At 37.6% G+C, this 18,249-nt stretch overlaps 1 protein-coding gene across 1 annotated transcript in view; it reads left to right on the top strand.

Annotated features, from left to right (window-relative positions):
* The window catches only part of LOC306880180 (myosin-binding protein C, cardiac-type-like), a 34,493-nt gene continuing 16,244 nt past the window's right edge, over positions 1-18,249 (top strand). The window contains exons 1-16 of the mRNA XM_079433515.1: positions 1-68; positions 3,041-3,310; positions 4,408-4,551; positions 4,671-4,757; positions 4,841-4,989; positions 5,086-5,203; positions 5,296-5,344; positions 5,648-5,692; positions 7,273-7,332; positions 8,495-8,518; positions 9,005-9,168; positions 12,123-12,255; positions 13,612-13,736; positions 13,871-13,976; positions 16,239-16,405; positions 17,924-18,089. Coding sequence (XP_079289641.1) covers positions 44-68; positions 3,041-3,310; positions 4,408-4,551; positions 4,671-4,757; positions 4,841-4,989; positions 5,086-5,203; positions 5,296-5,344; positions 5,648-5,692; positions 7,273-7,332; positions 8,495-8,518; positions 9,005-9,168; positions 12,123-12,255; positions 13,612-13,736; positions 13,871-13,976; positions 16,239-16,405; positions 17,924-18,089 — 1,832 coding nt within the window. The 5' untranslated portion in view covers positions 1-43. The remainder of the gene's footprint in view (positions 69-3,040; positions 3,311-4,407; positions 4,552-4,670; positions 4,758-4,840; positions 4,990-5,085; positions 5,204-5,295; positions 5,345-5,647; positions 5,693-7,272; positions 7,333-8,494; positions 8,519-9,004; positions 9,169-12,122; positions 12,256-13,611; positions 13,737-13,870; positions 13,977-16,238; positions 16,406-17,923; positions 18,090-18,249) is intronic.

Raw genomic sequence — 18,249 nt, forward strand, 5'->3', positions numbered from 1 at the left:
ACAATGCCTGTTTGTTGGAACCCTGTAAGGACACTCAACCAGGATGCCAGAGCCAACTAAAAAAACAGGTATCCTAGTGTTTGTTTGTTGTTGTTGTTTTTTTGCTTAATCCTTTGACATATAGGTGTATAGCACATTTTTGTCAGTCAGGAGAGATTTTTAACTAGTGTTGTTTTCAGTTGTTGTTTGAAATGAACTTTGACGAGATGTGTGCTGGGTTTTCTGTGATTATGTATTTTCTGCACCTCTGACTCTTGTTCTGTATCATGTGAACAATTCGTCTGTAATAATTTGAACAGCATACATGTATCTTGACAAAATGGGCAGTGTCAGTTGATTTGATGAGCAGTTTCATAATATATTATCACAATGTTCTTTTAAAAAGTACTGCATGCTGCAGCTGCTGTTTTTAAGCCTACTGTATGTATGGAAAGCATTCAAAGCACGTGACTGTAGTGTGTACCTTTCTTTAAGTTCTTCTTGGCAAAATTTTAAATAAAAATATTATAAGCTACCTTCTTTTAAACCAAAATCCAATTTAATGGCCTGTCTAAGCAAAAGCGATAGAATAATGGCAGTGGAGTAAATAGTTTTTTTTTTTTTTTTTTTTAAAGTGCACAGAATAACCCTGCCTAAGCAGGAATTAAAGGATTGTCATAATGTGATAGCACCTGTTTTGACAGCCTACTGCAGTGATATTCGCTAAGACCTACAGCATTCTAACAATGCTGTTGCATGACTTTTCAGCATTAAGCAATGGAGTTTACTGGTAGCCAAAAAATCCATCTGCAGACACTTTCTCTTGTCTTTTTCAATCTCGTTGTCATATTTCAAAGGTTCTAGATCAGTGGTTCTCTACCTGCCGGGGCCAGGGCCTTCCAGGGAGGCCCCAATAAATCTTTATGTAGTTATAATAATAATCTTGCCAAAAAATGCCAAAAAAACTGACATAATATATTTTTTAACAATAAATACCAGAGGTAAAGCTTAGATAAGAAGGTTAAATATTCTCTTGGACAAAGTTAAAGCAGACCAAAAGGGTGAGAAGCACTACTCATAGACTCATAACAGGACATCTTCGCAGCAATATGATCTTAATAATAGTTTATCATGACTGAACAGATTTCCTTTTGAAGGCTTTTGAGTAAAACAGGATTTGTTTAAGGGGCAACCATCAGCATCTAGTATAAGATTCATGATAAATGTGACCTTCATGAAACGACATTTCAAATAAGCATGTTTCATGCTTACCTCAGAGTTCAAAACACAATTACCACAGAGACATCATTAGGTTATTATCACTGCTCTGCTCAAAACCATCCAGATGGCAGCAGTGGAACAAAGACAATGTGGATACCAGCGGTTTTGAAATGGCAAGAGAGGGACCAGTCCTTGATAAACAACATAAATAGATCCTAGCTAATCCATCTAGCAGCTACCTGCGGCTGTGTCAACGTGGACTGTGGTTCTCATTGGGAAGCACATGCATTCTATTTTTAAATTCAGAGGGTTGGCTTGTTTTATGTTTTATCCATTTGCACTGATGTGCCTAAAGATGTGTAACTCAAAGCGAAAGAAAGAACGATGAATGAGCATTTAATAATTCAAGGAATGTGAGTAATAATAGCCTTGAAGATCAAGTCCCAGCAATAGCTTTAAGTGTCAAAAGGGAAAAGTAGTTTGCTAAATATTGCAATTCATATCATATACTTTTTTACACACACACACACACAAAATACAAACATCGTAGGTCATTGGTATTTTTACAGTTTTACATATTTATGAATGGAGATTTATATCTTACATGATTAATGGGATAAATGCATACCAGAAACTAAATACATCATGTGTTATAGATTTGTTTTCATTGGACACAAAAACAAGACCACTACAAATTCATTTAGAACTACATTTATAGATTTGAATGTAGATAGCACATTGTTAAAAAGCACAATGACACAAACATTACAAAAAGTCATTTTGAATGGAGTTTGTCTTCTGTTTTTAATCCTGACCAGCTATGTAATAATTTTGCTGGGCAAATAATAATAAGTTTAATAAGTTTGGTGGGCAAAATTATATATTGTAAAAAATAAATTAGACTTGTCATATTCTAGCTTTCATTTTAGAGCGACTTAAGTGTACATGTTTTCTTGTATAAATGATATAGCGGTCTGCTGGTTATCTAAAGACATCTTAGCACAAGGCTTTAGTCTTCAGGCACATTTAAATTACGGAGTGTCTATTTACACTAAGTGCAAATAGCCCGCCTTGTTGGCAAAGGCCATTTACACTAACTCCGCCCACCAACGTGTGATTGGGTTAGTCAACAATAAAAACTGACGCTTAGTCAGCATTAGTTTCAGTGGAATAGATGGTAAAGCGCTTGCTTTTTGACGCGATCGAGTTCAAGCACGCCTTCTGCCGAACTTTTTTCTCCCTTTTCAAATCTCATATTGCATCAGAATGCACTTATTTTCAATAAAAATGAAGGAAATAATAAAAAAGTTGAAAATAAAGTAGGGTAGGTGTAGAGAGGGGATTTATTGTCCCAATAAGGTGGCATCCATTTAATAATTTCAATTAAAACTATAATTTACACTCAACACGTTATTATTGCATACTGTTTTATAATGTAATACAATACTGAGGTGCAGATAATTGCCACTAGTTCCAAAAAGTAGTATACATAGCAGAAAACCTTGCTATTTTAACATAGTGTAAATAGAATCTAGCTATTTGCACTTAGTGTAAATAACATATCGTTAAAAAATACTGCTATTTTCACTTAGTGTAAATACAATCCATTGCTATTTGCACTTAGTGTAAATTGTATCTATCGCTAAAAAATATGCTATTTGCACTGAGTGTAAATAGCATCTATCGCTATTTACACTTAGTGCAAATAGCCGCTGCCTTTAAATTATGTGATATCAGAGAGGCTAAAGAGGAAATGGTGTCAGGGCAGGACATTTTCAGAGGCAGATTTTGGAAATGCATCCTTTCCTTCTGACCTACCCTGCCTTCCTCACTCCTTCAGTCTCAGCATTCACCAAGAAACCAAAGACTCAGACGGCTGAGACTGGGGCAACAGTCATATTTGAAGCAGAGACTGAGAAGCCTGATATAAAAGTGAGATGGCAGCGAGACTCCAAGGACATTGCATCCAGTTACAAATACACCATCTCAGCGGAGGGCAACATACACACTCTCACCATAAACAATATAGTTCAGGAGGATGCAGTGGGATATGCTGTTATTGCTGGGGTGTCAAAGGTCAAATTTGAATTAAAGATAAAAGAATCAGAAGGTGGGTGATGTTTGGATGGTGACTCACGTCTTCCTGTATTTAACTCACTTTTACTCCACCTTTGTTTTTTGTTTTTTTTGTAAACCAGTCACACAGCACCACAACCAATTCCTTTCCAATTCACTTGTCTCGCAACTGGTTGGCTTTTAAAGCACCTTTTTAGAGCATGTTATCACCATTTGTAAGGATTTCTCAGCCTGCTATGGAATTTGGGAAACTCACCAGAACTCTTATGGCTGTTATTCACTTAAAATATTTATGCCCTTCAGTGTGCATTCGTGGATCTTGTGATCCTGTTAGGCATTGTGCATGGACCAAATATATGGGATAGATTAAATACTGGAGGAATAGCTAGCTTAATAAATCTTTCAGTCTTTTATTACAAATTGATTCAATTTGAAACTATAATCCTCAGAAAAAATGGCAACAATTATCCTTGTTAAAACAGAAGGTTTAGTGTAACATAATATTATAATAATATTAGTGGAATTTGTTCTTAGTCATAGCACACTTGTCACGTGATATATGGCCAATGTTTCATATCCTCCATTAATGTTGTGCTTTATCTGGATTTATGGGGATTAAAAGGAGTTTTAAGTCTCTAACAGCGTTGATTCAGTCAATGGTTATTAGTCAAGTATTTAGAGCCATTTATCCTGACACAGTGGAGGATGAAAAGCAAGACTGTTGTAATTTGTGTGGCCTTTGGAATCCTGAAGAGTGATAGCAAAGCTAAACTGAGTGATTGCAAGCAAAAGCATGTTCATTAGACAGGTATAGTATATTTTGAGGGCATGTGTGAAATATTTTTAGTCTCTGAATTTTTGCCTCACAGAATCTGGCTTTAAGTTCAAAATGCTATACTCAAGAGCCCCATGAGCTGAAGAATTAGCATCTTGCTCTGACCTAGACCTTTTTTGTGATATGTAATTCCTTTTATAGATGCAAGAATTATGAATTAGTGATGTGGAAGTAAGGCTTTAGGGACTTACATTCATCAACAGTGAAAGGGGAAACTTCTATGACCCAGATGGGTTATTACCACTTGTTTTCATCTGCCAGAAAGCTATTTTAAGTTTTTTTTTTCACTGTTGCAGTGAAGCAACCACAAAAAGCTGTATCCCCAGACCCTGCAGTTGCAGAACCTAAGCCTGAACAACCTAAAGAGGCTCCACCAGCATCTACTGAAAGCTCAACACCGGACACCAGTGGAACCGTCTCAGATGGCTCAGCACCTGAACGTGAATACAAAAAAAAAAACACAGACATATTTAAAAATGCAAATGAATTGAATTAAAATGAAAATCCAGTCATTAAAATTGACTGGATAACAAACATATTGTTCTGTTTGTTCTTCAAGCTCTGCCTGAGGGTCATCAGCCTGACACAAGGCAGGACCTTACTGGTCTCTTCACTGAAAAGCCTCAAAGTGGGGAGGTAAATGTAGGTGAGTAACAGGGCCTCTGGTCTCTAAGAAATAGGTAGTACATATGAAATAAAAACAATCTTCCAATCTGTTCCCCCATGTAGGTGAGAACATTACATTTGTTGCTCGGGTGTGTGGTGAATCTCTGCTGAAGAAGCCCACAGTAAAATGGTTCAAAGGAAAGTGGATGGATTTGGCCAGCAAGTCAGGAAAACACCTGCAACTCAAAGAGCACTATGACCGCAACACTAAGGTCCGACAATGGTCAATGCCAAGCAGTTATGTGTACTATCTCAGCTTGAAAAGCTTGAAAGTCAAAAATGAGCAAAATTATCCTTGTTCTATTCAGGTGTACACCTTCGAGATGCATATCATTGCAGCTAAAGCCAACTATGCTGGAGCTTATCGTTGTGAGGTGTCCTCTAGAGACAAGTTTGACAGCTGCAATTTTGACCTGGTAGTACATGGTAATAAAAATAACTACCGGTATATGCATGCTTAATAAATATCAACAAGGAATGAATAAGTCTTAATTGAAACTGTGTACATTCTACTCCAGAGGCCCGTACAACAGATGGATTTGATATTCGCACTGCATTTAGACGCACGTAAGTATTTGTCTTTGTGTTTTTAATGAACTAAGTATTAATTTTAACAATTGCATCATAAAATTTTGAAAAAGATGATTACTCATGCAGGCCAGCAGTATCATGCCATTTCGCAGCATATTAAAGTGTTCACCTGGTTTGTTTGCTTTCTTGAATGTTGTGGGTTTGTTGACATGATTTTGTGTGCGTAGAACCTAATGCTTCTTTATGTGGTTTGTGTTTATGTAAGGATAGTCCATATTTGGGATTTAATACTTTGTATTTATATTGCACTAACCCTTTTTGGAACTGCTGATTACCCAGGAGCACCAGTGCAGGTGGTAAGAAGAAGATGGGAGAACCTGGCAGGTAGCTATAGGGGTTTGCTGCAGCAGCTGGGGATATATTCACACAGTCATTGTCTTTACCCAACCAAACCCTCTGATTTGTCATCGAAAAGAGTTCAGTCCTTCAGTGTCCATCCGTGTCCCTCTGTCAGTCATCTGTTATAGCTTGCCCTTTTCTTTCTGTCCTTTTCAATCTTCTCCCTTTGTCTGCCAACATCTAAGGAGAGTGATATTAGTCATTGCTGATGCTTTATGACTCACTCTCCAAGGATCTTTGCAAACTCTCATTTCCTTTCTGTTCTCTTCTTCCGTCTCTTCTCACACTTTTCTCTGTATTTGTGAGAAGGGCAATTTCCCAACACTCATTACTGGTGTATCCGAGGCAGGGGGCCTTAAAGTGAATATGATTTCCCTGTCCACTGATCTTTTCAAGTGCAGACACTGATTAGGAGTGAGCAAGTTAGAGGATCACACTAATAACGCTGCCACCAGTTTAATCAGAAACCGCGGTTGTCTGTGACTGTTTTGAAATACTTTAATTCCGGTTATTTGAAATGTAATAACAATGATGCACTTCTTAACTTTGGCTGACACCTTGTCAAAATCAGTGGCACTAGCTACACAAACTTTGAGTGATGTGTCTCTTTTGTTGCTTCGTGTCTTTAAGAAGTTCCTTAAAAAAAGTTAATCATGGTTCATACATACAAATCCTTAAAACACTACTAGCTTTACAGATCAGAAAGTAGAATCAAGATGTTGAAAGAAGGGTCGAGATGATCACTTGTTGTAATATTGTTGCCTTATAATAACTATATAGCTGCCAAGGTCTTTGATATGAACAGCAATGTGTGATCATAGCAGGCGTCTGCTATGGATTTCTTCTGTACATCAGCATTTCTGTTTTTAACCCTCATCTTTGACATCCTCCATCAATGTGTGTTCAAAAACAGTATAGTGCAGCTCTGTTCCAGTTTCTATTGTCTCAGTAATGATGTAAAATGTGCATGTGTTGTTTGTGCATCTACACACCTGTCCCATATGTTCTTATGTGTAAGTATACACTACCATTCAAAAGTTTGAGGTAAAAAATATCTTTTAAACTTTTTTTGTTTATTTAAAAGAAATGCATATATTTATTCAGCAAAGATGCATTTACAATATAATAAAAAATAAATACTGGAGTAATGGCTGCTGAAAATTCAGCTTTGCCATTACAGGAATAAATGTTAAAATATATTAATCAGCTATTTTACTAATAATATTTAATAATATTACTCTTCTTACTGTAATTTTTGATCAAACAAATGTAGCCTTGGAGAGCATAAGAGACTTCTTTCAAAAACATTTAAAAATCTTCCTGATCCCAAAACCTTTGAGCAGTAGTGTTCATCCGTTCCATATGTTTTATAGATAATACCTCCTGAACATATTCTGTTCTTTTACAGAATAATTTATTAAATACATTTCAGTTTTTAATAAATGACTGCATTTTATTGTTTATTGCATGTTATTGAAGCTGTTGACCTACCTTACAATGAGGTGAGAATGTAACAGTTCTGTGTGCTCATGTTTTGTGGTCCATGCTTCCTTCCTCTCCTACAGTAGCACGGATGCAGGTGAAGACTCAGGTGAACTGGACTTCAGTGCTTTACTGAAAAAGAGGTGTGTCTTTAGAGATCTAATTCATCAGATACATTCACTTTAAAATGTGGGTTTAAAATAATAATTTGGATCTGAAATAATTCAAGCTAATATGATTCTGAGCAAGTACATTTTGTTCTTCAATGGAAGCAATAACATTTGTACAGAGGATTTTACATGCTCAGTGTCACAAATGTTTGATTAGTGTCCTTTGAATAGTTGAATCAAAGACTTTAGATGTATTTAGATTAGCCTTAAAGTGACTTGGTTGAATCTAACAAAATCTAAAATATTTTATTTTTTACATCGTTTTTTTTTTTTTTTTTTTTTGATTGATGCCTAAAATTGATTTTGAATCCAATATTTTTAAAGAGTTCTCAGCTGTTTCAACTCATATGGTGTGAATGAGTTAATTAAATATCTTTCAAATACTGAAATGTAAGCTTTATTTAGTCATTTTTTTATTTATTATTTTTTTGTATTTGAACTACACAATGATTTTGTCCTTCTAAGGCTCATCTATGTATAATTTTTTCCCCGTTTTTCTCCTCTGTGGCTGTTCAGAGAGTAAGTGAGACACTGATTTGACTGCTTGTGCATGAAGGAATGTTGAGTGTTGTATTGCCGAGTGTGTGTGATAACTTGATTATTCTCTCTCCTAATCAGCCACTGATTGCCAACTTTAGTCCTTCTAGGTTTTTCCACTCCGCAGACTGCACACCCACTTGAAACTAGATAGACAGTCACGTTTGAATTATTTTTAGCAAACTCCATTTCTCATATACTCCTCATTAATCACATTAATAGACCTAGAACTCTCACAATTCCTACGCCATTTCATATCCTACGCATTCATCCCACATTCACTGACTCTGACACGACAGCATAGCAAATTGGTTATGTCAGTAAATTTTACAGTAAAGTTTACGTTCACGCAAATAGTTTCTAACTCTTTGAGTTTAATAAAGGCATGTGAAGATAAAATTTAAATAAGGAGGAAGTTTCTATAGGCCACAATGACTCTGCATGCTTTAAGTGCCTTTAAAAAATATGAATTGTAAAAGGGTATTGATGGTTGAACAATGCATTGCTCTATGATCTGAGAGCTTGATAATGTGCAATAATCTGCTGTGGTTTGTCTTACCATGCTTGACGCTTGGGTTCTGCCTCTACATAAGTACAGCAGTTTCTTAAAAACTGGCCCACGGTAAGAATTTCTTTAAACATACAGAATTAAAAATCTATTTAATAACATTCATTAATATTTATTAGCCATGGTAAATTGCATTTCTATACTTTAATAAAGAGTTTGAATGAATAATGTACCTAATATGCTTGTCATCATTTACTCACCCTTATTTTGTTCCAAACCTGTATGATTTTTTTCTTCTGTAAAACAAAATGATATTTGGAAAAAATGTTTCAACTGTTTTTATCCATACAATGAAAGTCAATGCTGTTTTGGACCCCACTGCATTGTATGGATGAAACACATTTTCAATCATCATCTTTTTTGTGGTACAGGTTTGACACAGTATCAGGCTGAGTAAATAATGACAGAATTCTCATTTTGGGGGGAACTATTCCTTTAACAAATGTTTAAAAACAATATCACAACATTGTGAAGATATAAGATGTTTGGGCTTGGTTGACCTGTTCTGATCAACTTCTGTCCACTGTTGTGGGTCCGCAGAGCTGTTCATGTGAACACAGAGCCTGACGTAGATGTGTGGGAAATCCTCCAGAAGGCTCCTCCATCAGAGTATGAAAAGATTGCCTTCCAGTATGGAATCACAGACCTGCGGGGGATGCTTAAGAGACTCAAAAAAATGAAAAAAGAAGAGAAGAAAAGTGCAGGTTTGTAACCTTGTTGAGATTTTTTAACTGTACAGGCCACATAAGTGACATATATACAGTGCCTTGTGAAAGTATTGCTGCCTTATTTTAAACTGCTTTAAATTACTTTTTTTCACATACACCACAATTTCAAAACAAAAAACACATCGTGACAACTTTATTAAAATTCTATTAAAAAATAAAAAAGTGAAACAAATACACTGCATAAGTATTCATACCCTTCTCTGGTACACTTGAAATTTAGCTCAGGAGCATTCATATCGTTTGTACGTTACTACACTTCAAAAGGAGTTCACCTGTGGCAAATTCAATTGAATGAGTATGATTTGGAAAGGCACACACCCCTCATCAAAAGCTCTACAGCTGAAACAGCTGAAAATGCATATTAAAAAACAAACAAACCAAAAAAAACCAAGCCCTGAGGTCAAGAGTGCACTACTGCCTGTAGAGTGTAGAGAATTTGCAAAAACCTCCTAAAGGACTCTCAGACTGTGAGAAACAAGCTTTTCTGGTCTGATGAATCTGATGATCACGTACAGTGCCCTCCATAAGTATAGGAAAAGTAAAGACAAAATTGCTCTGTTGCCTGTGGAGTCAAGACATTTCCAAATATGATTAAAAGATGAATATGAGACAAAACTACAGAATGTCACATTTTATTATTAGCCGTTTCAACACACGTTTTACCAAATAAAAAGAACAGCACTTTTAGAGTTCATCCCACTCATTGATGTGAGCATAAGTATTGGGACAGTTGAACATAAGGCAGATATAAAAGATTAAAAGCTATTATTTAGTTGCAGATCAGATGCCTTGTGCACAATCACAGCAGTGAGTCTGTGACCCATAGACATCACCAGACTCTTGGTCTCATCCTTTGAAATACTTTACCCAGCATTTAATGCAACCAATCCCAATTGTTGCTTGTTTTTGGGAGTTTCTGCCTTTACTCTCCTCTCCAGCTGGTGAAATTCATGTTCAATCAGATTTAAATCTGGAGATTGACTTGGGCAATCTAAGACTTTTCATTTCTTTGCCCTTATACATTCCTTGACTGAACTGGCAGGGTGTTTTGGGTCATTGTCCTGATGCAATATGAAGCACTTCCCAATGAATCTCGTGGCATTTTCTTGAATATTGGTAGGCAAGATGGTTTTATACCCTTCCAAATTCCCTCTGCTACTGTCATCATACATTAAGTCATCAGTAAAGTTGAGAAGGCCTGTTCCAGAGACAGCCATGCATGCCCATGCCATGACACCACCTCCACCATGCTTTACAGATGAGGATGTATGCTTGGGATCATTTGCAGTTCCCTTTTTTTCTCCACATTTTTGCTTTCCCATCGCTTAGATAAAGGTTCATCTTTGTCTCATCGGTCCATAAACACAAAACCCCAAAACTCTTCTGGCTCACCTTTGTGCTTTTTTGCAAACTCTAATCTTGCCGTTCTATTTTTGGTGCTGGTCAGAGGTTTGCATCTTTCTGTGTAGCATCTGTAATTCTGTGTCAAAGTCTCCTGAGGACAGTAAATTGTCAGAGCATCACCCCAGCTTTCTGGAAGTTGTTGGTGATTTTACAGACACGTCTTTTAGGGTTCATTTTCACAGCTTTTATGATTTGTCTGTCATCAACTACTGTTGTTTTTTCAGCTGAACAGGTCATTGTTTGTTGCTGGTGGTTTCCAAACTCTTGATTTCTCCATGCCCTTTCGTTTTTGCTAGAGCTATAATTGACTTCCTCTTTTCTTTTAGCATCCAAATTGCTTGCTTTTCTCTCTAAGTCAGCTCCCCCATCTTCATCCTGGTTTGTGTGTGTCATCATCGAATGCCAGATTCAGAATACAGAAGTAATGGATATAACTGATACGACACATTCCCTGATTTTAATATCTGAAGAATTAATGCAACAGGACACAGCTGATCACTTAGAAAGAAATGTGAGGCAACTGTGCCAATACTTACGCTCACATCAGATAGGAGGATGAAACTCTAAAAGTGCTGATCTTCTTAACTGGTAAAAGATGTATGTGTTGAAACGGCTAATAATAAAATGTGACATTCTGTAGTTTTGTCTCATATTCATCTTTTATTTATATTATATGTCTTGACTCCACAGCCAACAGAGCAATTTTGTCTTTACTGTTCCAATACTTTTGGAGGGCACTGTATGTAGGAAAACAGGCACTGCTCATCACCTGCACAGTAGCATCCCAACAGTAAAGTGTGGTGGTAGCAGCCTCATGCTGTGATGGTGTTTTTCATCAGCAGGGACTGAGGGACTCACCATAGTAGAAGAAAAGCTCTACACAGCAAAATATATTGATAGCCCTAATGGAAACTTAGTCCAGAGCATTCAGAACCTCGGACTGGTTCACCAGAAGGTTCACCTTTCCAGGACAATGACCCTAAGCACGCTGCAAAAGTAACTTATAGACAACTCTTTGAATGTCCTTTAGTGGCCCAGCCAGAGTCTGGACTTGAACCCAATCAAATAGTTCTGGAGAAACCTGAAAATGCCTATCAGCCACATCCAACCTAACAGATCTTGAAAGGTGAAAAGGTGAAGAGTGCCATATGCAGAGGTGCAAAGTTGTCACAGATCTGTTTTTTTTTTTTGCTTTGTCATTATATAGTGTGTAGTGTAGATTGATGTGAAAAATTAATTTAAAGCAGCCTAGCAAGTCAGCAACATAAAATGTTTAAAGAAAATTAAGGGGTTTGAATACTTTTGCCAGGCACTGTAAGTTATTTACTAATTTGGTCAAGTTGCAATGATGATGGTGAGATATATTAAATGGATTAGAACGAACTATACTTTCCTACTCCCAGCAGTTTTGTTGCTTCAAAACTGATCTGTTCAATAAAAACCTCAAAGTTTTTTAACAAGCTCTTGTGCAAAACATGTCTTTCTAATAGTAGTGACTTAACTTTTCATCTTTATTTTAACCACAGCATTTCTGAGGAAGCTGGACCCAGCCTACCAAATCGAAAAGGGACACAAGATCAAACTGCAGATTGAAGTGGCCAATCCAGATGCAGATGTTAAATGGCTAAAAAATGGACAAGAGATACACCCAACTGGAAGGTATTTACTTAGGTCCTTTGACTATTACAAACATGTTTGAGTCAAATGCATTCTCAAAATTGTAAGTATATGGAAACGCTTACAATTAACTGTCTCTATTTTTTTGACGTCTGGCAACACTGTGTGTTTATGGATGGATGGTCTGCTCTTCCTGCTCTCCGCTGTCAACCCTAGCAAGTGAGTGGCATTAAACAGCATGCTTACGACAATTCGCAGCCTAAACACAATCAGCAACTTCAAGGCTCTTCTCTGTGGGGTTGGATATCTCAAACAGCCTGTTGACTATGAATATGCAGGGACAGTTTTCCAAGAATACATAGCAGCTCTGTAAACTCAGATGTCAGCTGTGCCAACAGATGGAGACTGTCAGTTGTTTAAGGACTCAGATAAAAAAAAAAACGTTTGATAAAAATACATCTTGCAGTGGGGTGGGGGGGGGGGGGGGGGGGGGTGTTGGATCCACATCTAGGGGGTGGAGATGGTAGGTTTAGGGATCAGGGGGTGGAGACGGTTAGGTTTAGGTATATGTAAGGTGGGAGGAGTTCACGCCCCCTGGATCTTGTGTTCAGCAGTGAGGACCATCTCTTTGTGAGTGCAGTGCTGCTTTGTGTACAGAGTTACTAAGGAAACATATGGTGGCCGAGAGAGCTCAACACACTGCAAATAGAAAAAAAGTCTGCAAATTAAGAAAACAACTTTCGTCAATTTGACAATGTACGCGCTTCAAATGCTCACAACACAACCAAACAAAGAAATGCACTGTAAATAAAATTGATTTGGTTGTATTGTGAGCATTTGCAGTGTGTTTCTTTGTTTGTGTTGTGAGCATTTGCACCACCTGCTATCAAACTGATGAAGATGTGTTCTTGATTTGCTGGTGCTTTTTCTATTTGCATGTTTTCTGAAGTTGCAGCACGTTGAGCTCTCTCGGCCACCGTAGAAACAGCTATTTTACCGCTCCAAAAGCGGCACCTAGTGGCAAAGAATAAATTTGCATTTTCATTCAGACCAACAAGTGGGCGGCAATATGCTAATGTTTCATGTTGAGGTCAACATGAAACGGCTTGGGATTCGTTTTAAAAATGACTCGTTTCAATTATTCAGAGTCCACTCTTTCTTTTGAGAGACAATAATTTTATACACAGTGCACTTTCAGATTTAAAACTTTGCAGGATGTTTCATTCACTTAGAGCTGTGTTACACACTGCATGAAAGGTCATTTTCAAAAATCTATGTTTATTTTCTGACATGTATTGTTAATGTATGTTTGGAAGAGCCTCAACAACAGTGATGCTTTGTCCCCATCTAGAGAACAAACTTGGATCTGCTCCTAAACAATTTCTGATCTTCCCACAGGTACATCTTTGAGAGTGTGGGCAACAAACGCTTCCTCACTATCAACAACTGTACTCTGGCAGATGATGCTGCTTATGCATGCATGATTGGAGAAGAGAAGACCGTCACTGAGCTCTTTGTTAAAGGTAATTGACTTGCACAGACAGGAATCTCTAAGAAAAGACAAAATGTTATAGACCACTAAATATTTTATATTATTTTAAATATTTTTAGCTATATTATTTATGCATTTTTGTTTTCTATTTCTCACTGCCTTCAGAGCCCCCTGTTCTGATCGTACGTAATCTAGAGGATCAGATGGTTATGAAGGGAGAACGAGTAGAGTTTGAGTGTGAAGTGTCTGAAGAGGGGGCTCAAGTCAAATGGTAGGTCTGTCAACAAGCACACACTTCCTTTCCCCATCCGTTAGTAGCAACACATTTTCCAGGACACATTTAAGAAAAAAAAGTGCATCCCTAATGAGCATGAAAAGCTTATACTGTACTAGACTGCAATACACAAAAGATATCAAACAACACCAGAGAAGAGTTTAGAAAAGGTGACCGTTTCTTGAGCTGTCCTGGATGAGTCAGAGTCCTGGCATTCCACAGATGTCCAGTAGATGGCATATGCGTTTCTTTTAGCATGGATGGCTGGCTGGTTGGGTGAGTCACACTGACTGACAGATGGTGGTGCGTGAGTGAGTGCTGGTTCTGCCATAGCTGTAGCCAAGGCTCTATATCACCCTGGCCTGTAAATGATCAGTGCCTGGAAAAGGTCATAGCAGCCTTTTAGCACCTCACAAGTGTCCTAGAATGGAATGAAAAAGTCACTGGCGGTTTATGGCACCTCTCTTGAATAGTGGATGACTTTCATGATTACAGAAAGGAAAAAGTAGATACTGTTCCTAGTACTGGAATGCCACAATGTAGGACTTTATATTTGTAAGTGTAATGGGGTAAAATAATGTGGTGTTGTGTCTTTAGTCTAAACCAGTGCTTCTCAAAGTCCGGACTCCGGTCCGGATCCGGACCCGGAGGGAATTCAATCCGGACCCGCTTCTATTTCATATTTCAAGAACACTAATTATATTTCCTACTTTGATAAACGCACGTTAAACTTGTAAATCATTTGTTTATTTATTTATTATTTTTTTATGTCTTTTGGAGAAGGTCCGAAATTGCAGGCGAGATATTGAAACTTTTCCTTCATGACATTTGTTGTCATCATGACATCCAGTGAGCGTATGACGTTTGACATAATCGGGCGACATTTCACCGCTAATATTTTTATTTTTTTGTTTTGTTTTGCTATCACTTATATTATGGCAATTTGTCTTATAGCAGTGCCCAGTGTATATATTTATTTGTGGCGGCTTGTCACAATATCAAAACTGGCCGCTACAAATAGATTTTCCAAAAGGCTTATACTTCATTGAATAAACTGAGCACTGCGCGTTTCAAAAATAAAATGCTGCGCGGGTGTTTTTATATGAATGTATCTTTTAAAAGAACCGTCCGTTTTCTTCAGAAAAGCTTTGATGTCAATTTTCATTTGGTCTTTCCTGTAATGGCTGACAAAGTAGCGCTTATTTGATTACAGTCGTTACCGGGGAAACAGCTATATATCACGCTCCAACAGCGCCTCCTGCTGGCAGAGAATCAACTTGCATTTGCTAGTCTGCGGGAAACACTGGTGTCTGTCAGCAAACATAAACAAAAAAGCATGCTTCAGAACTGTTTTGAGAAGGTGCTTAAGTTTTGAGCCATGTATTATTACTATGAATTAGGCTACTAATACTATTACTATCTTGTGCCCTGCAATAACCATTTACGCAAACTCTCTTTTGATATAAAGGGAAAAAAAGAGAAAATCGGCCCAAAAAATCAGCATCATATATCGGCCATAGGCTGCCCTGATTTCTAAATATCGGCATTGGCCAGAGAAAAAACATTATAGGTCGACTTCTACTGCTGACACTTAAATTAATTGTTTTGCCACTTTTGCACTTGTTATTAAAGTATTTTGAATGCAAAGGGAACCTTTTTTTTTTTTTAAATGAGTGTTTATTTGTTATATGTTATGTATGTTTATTAAAAACACATTTTGTAATAACCAATTGTTCCGGACCTTTGACACTGATGAAAATTCAGATTTGGACCTTTGAATGTAGACTTTGAGAACCCCTGGTCTAAACTGATTGTAATGAATCGGCATATGATGTAAAGTTGTGTCGCTTGGGGGTCTGTGTAAAAGCTTATGCAAGTATGAGAAAAGATTAGCAGCTATCAACTTAGTATAAATTGTTAGTCCTTTACTATGTCAGCCATCTGATTGATCCCAATTGCTCCCACTACCCTGCAGTAATGCTCATAAATCAAGCTTTACATTTTAGAGGTTGTTATTAGAGTACATCACTGCCGTAATACTGTTAGCCATGATAGTACTTTTATAAATGCTTTTGTTCTTTCATGTTTAGGTGCAAATCTTCTTGGAACTCTTCCTTCTGTAATTTAACATTTTCTGTCATAACTTTTTTTTTTTCAACTGCATAGGCCTATTTATATGAATAGTGAATTGCAGTTCAATGAGACTCTGACCTAAACTTCAACAGATATTAATGAATACCAAACTTCTGACCTGTACAGGGAGAAAGATGGAGTGGAACTTACCCGAGATGAGTCCTTCAAGTATCGCTTCAAGAAAGATGGATGTAAGCATGTCCTTATCATTAATGATGTGACCAAGGAGGACTGTGGACACTACAGGGTGAAAACCAATGGAGGGCAATCATTAGCAGAGCTCATGGTTCAGGGTAAATATCTGAATTTAGAGAGTTTCAAGTCCTCCTATATTTGCAGACTTCGGTCCCCAGTTATAGATATTTTTAGATTTGTACTGTAACTTACTGAACGAATTCCACCCTTGACAGTGGAAGGGATGAATTAATTATATATTTATTTAAAAAAAAATACTTTGCACATATGGTAGCCTTTAAGGTTTCACACTCATGGCCATGTCATTCAAACTTCACCTCTCATCAATTTAGAAAACATGGCCACCAACCCTTCTGTTCAAGGTTAACATTCACAATGCCAACATGCCAGCTATTGTTAGACCGCCTGACCCATATATTTTAACAGGGCAGGTGACTCTGTCTGTTCCTCCCTCACTCTCTCTTTTGGACATTGTCCCACACTGCTCCATCCCTTTCTTTTAATAGCATCTAAGAAAGATTTATGACTTATTCCCTTTCTCTCCCATTTCTTTTTATTGTTTGCTTCTGTCTCTTTCTCACTCTCTGTATTCCCGCTGTCTCCTATTCTGAGTCTTGAGGCATGCATAGCACTTTAAAAGCAAACTTATACCCAGGTATGACTGCTACCAGTTTGTCTTTTGATCAAGAGGTGCCAAGAAAAAAAAAGCTCCCCAGTAATACTATAACTCTACCAGCCCGTCGGTGGGATTGTTACCTTTCTTTACCCCACCTCTCTTTATTATCTTAAAGGGATAGTTCACCCAAACATGAATCAGTTACTCACCTGCATGTTGCTGCAGAACTGTATGATTTCTTTGTTGTGTAAACCACAACAGGCAGGATGTTCATGCTATTATTTTTCATTCAATGAATGCAAATGGTGACCAGGGTTGTCCAGGGGGAAGTCGTGGCCTAATGGTTAGAGAGTTGGACTGTAATCCAAAGGTTGCGGGTTCGAGTCTCTGGCCAGCAGGAATTGTAGATGGGGGGAGTGAATGTCCAGCGCTCTCTCCACCCTCAATACCACGACTGAGGTGCCCTTGAGCAAGGCACCGAACCCCCAACTGCTCCCCGGGCGCTGCAGCATAAAATGGCTGCCCACTGCTCCGGGTGTGTGTTCACGGTGTGTGTGTGTTCACTGCTGTGTGTGTGCACGTTGGATGGGTTAAATGCAGAGCACGAATTCCGAGTATGGGTCACCATACTTGGCTGAATGTCACTTCACTTCACTCAAGCTCCAAAAAAAAAAAAAATTTTTTTAATTAACATTTTATCGATTTTTAACTTACCTAAATCCCTTACAAACATGGTACAGTATCAGATGGCAATACTATGGTTACTGAACATTTACTAACTATAATAACAAACTATGGTGTTTACATGTTACATCAAGGTAATTCAAAGGTTTTCCATGTTATGATGTTACATCCAAAAAATATGGTATTTCCATGTTACGTTTTAGTTAGTGATGATAACATATACTAGAATAGCTTTTGTGGTATGATGTGGTAAGCATCCATAATTAGTTTTTTGTCATGTGTGACGACAGTGTTCTTTTTGACCTCTGACCTTTAGAGAAACAGCTAGAGGTCTATCAAAACATTGCTGACCTGACGGTGAAGGCCAAAGACCAGGCTGTGTTCAAATGTGAGGTTTCTGATGAGAATGTGAAAGGCACCTGGTACAAAAATGGAGTGGAGGTGAAACCTGATGCTAGAACTCATATCACACACATTGGCAGGTAAGTGCACGTGTGTTACATAAATATTAAGTTGGAGATTTCTTGATGTCTATAAGCAATAAACTCAAAACACGCAGTCACAAATCAGCGCATGCACATTCAAAAACAGGTTGTTTTTGAACACCAGTGCCTGAAATAAAGCTGCTCTGAATTGTCATTG

Source organism: Barbus barbus (assembly GCF_936440315.1).
Source record: "Barbus barbus genome assembly, chromosome: 2".
Lineage (NCBI taxonomy): Eukaryota > Metazoa > Chordata > Actinopteri > Cypriniformes > Cyprinidae > Barbus > Barbus barbus.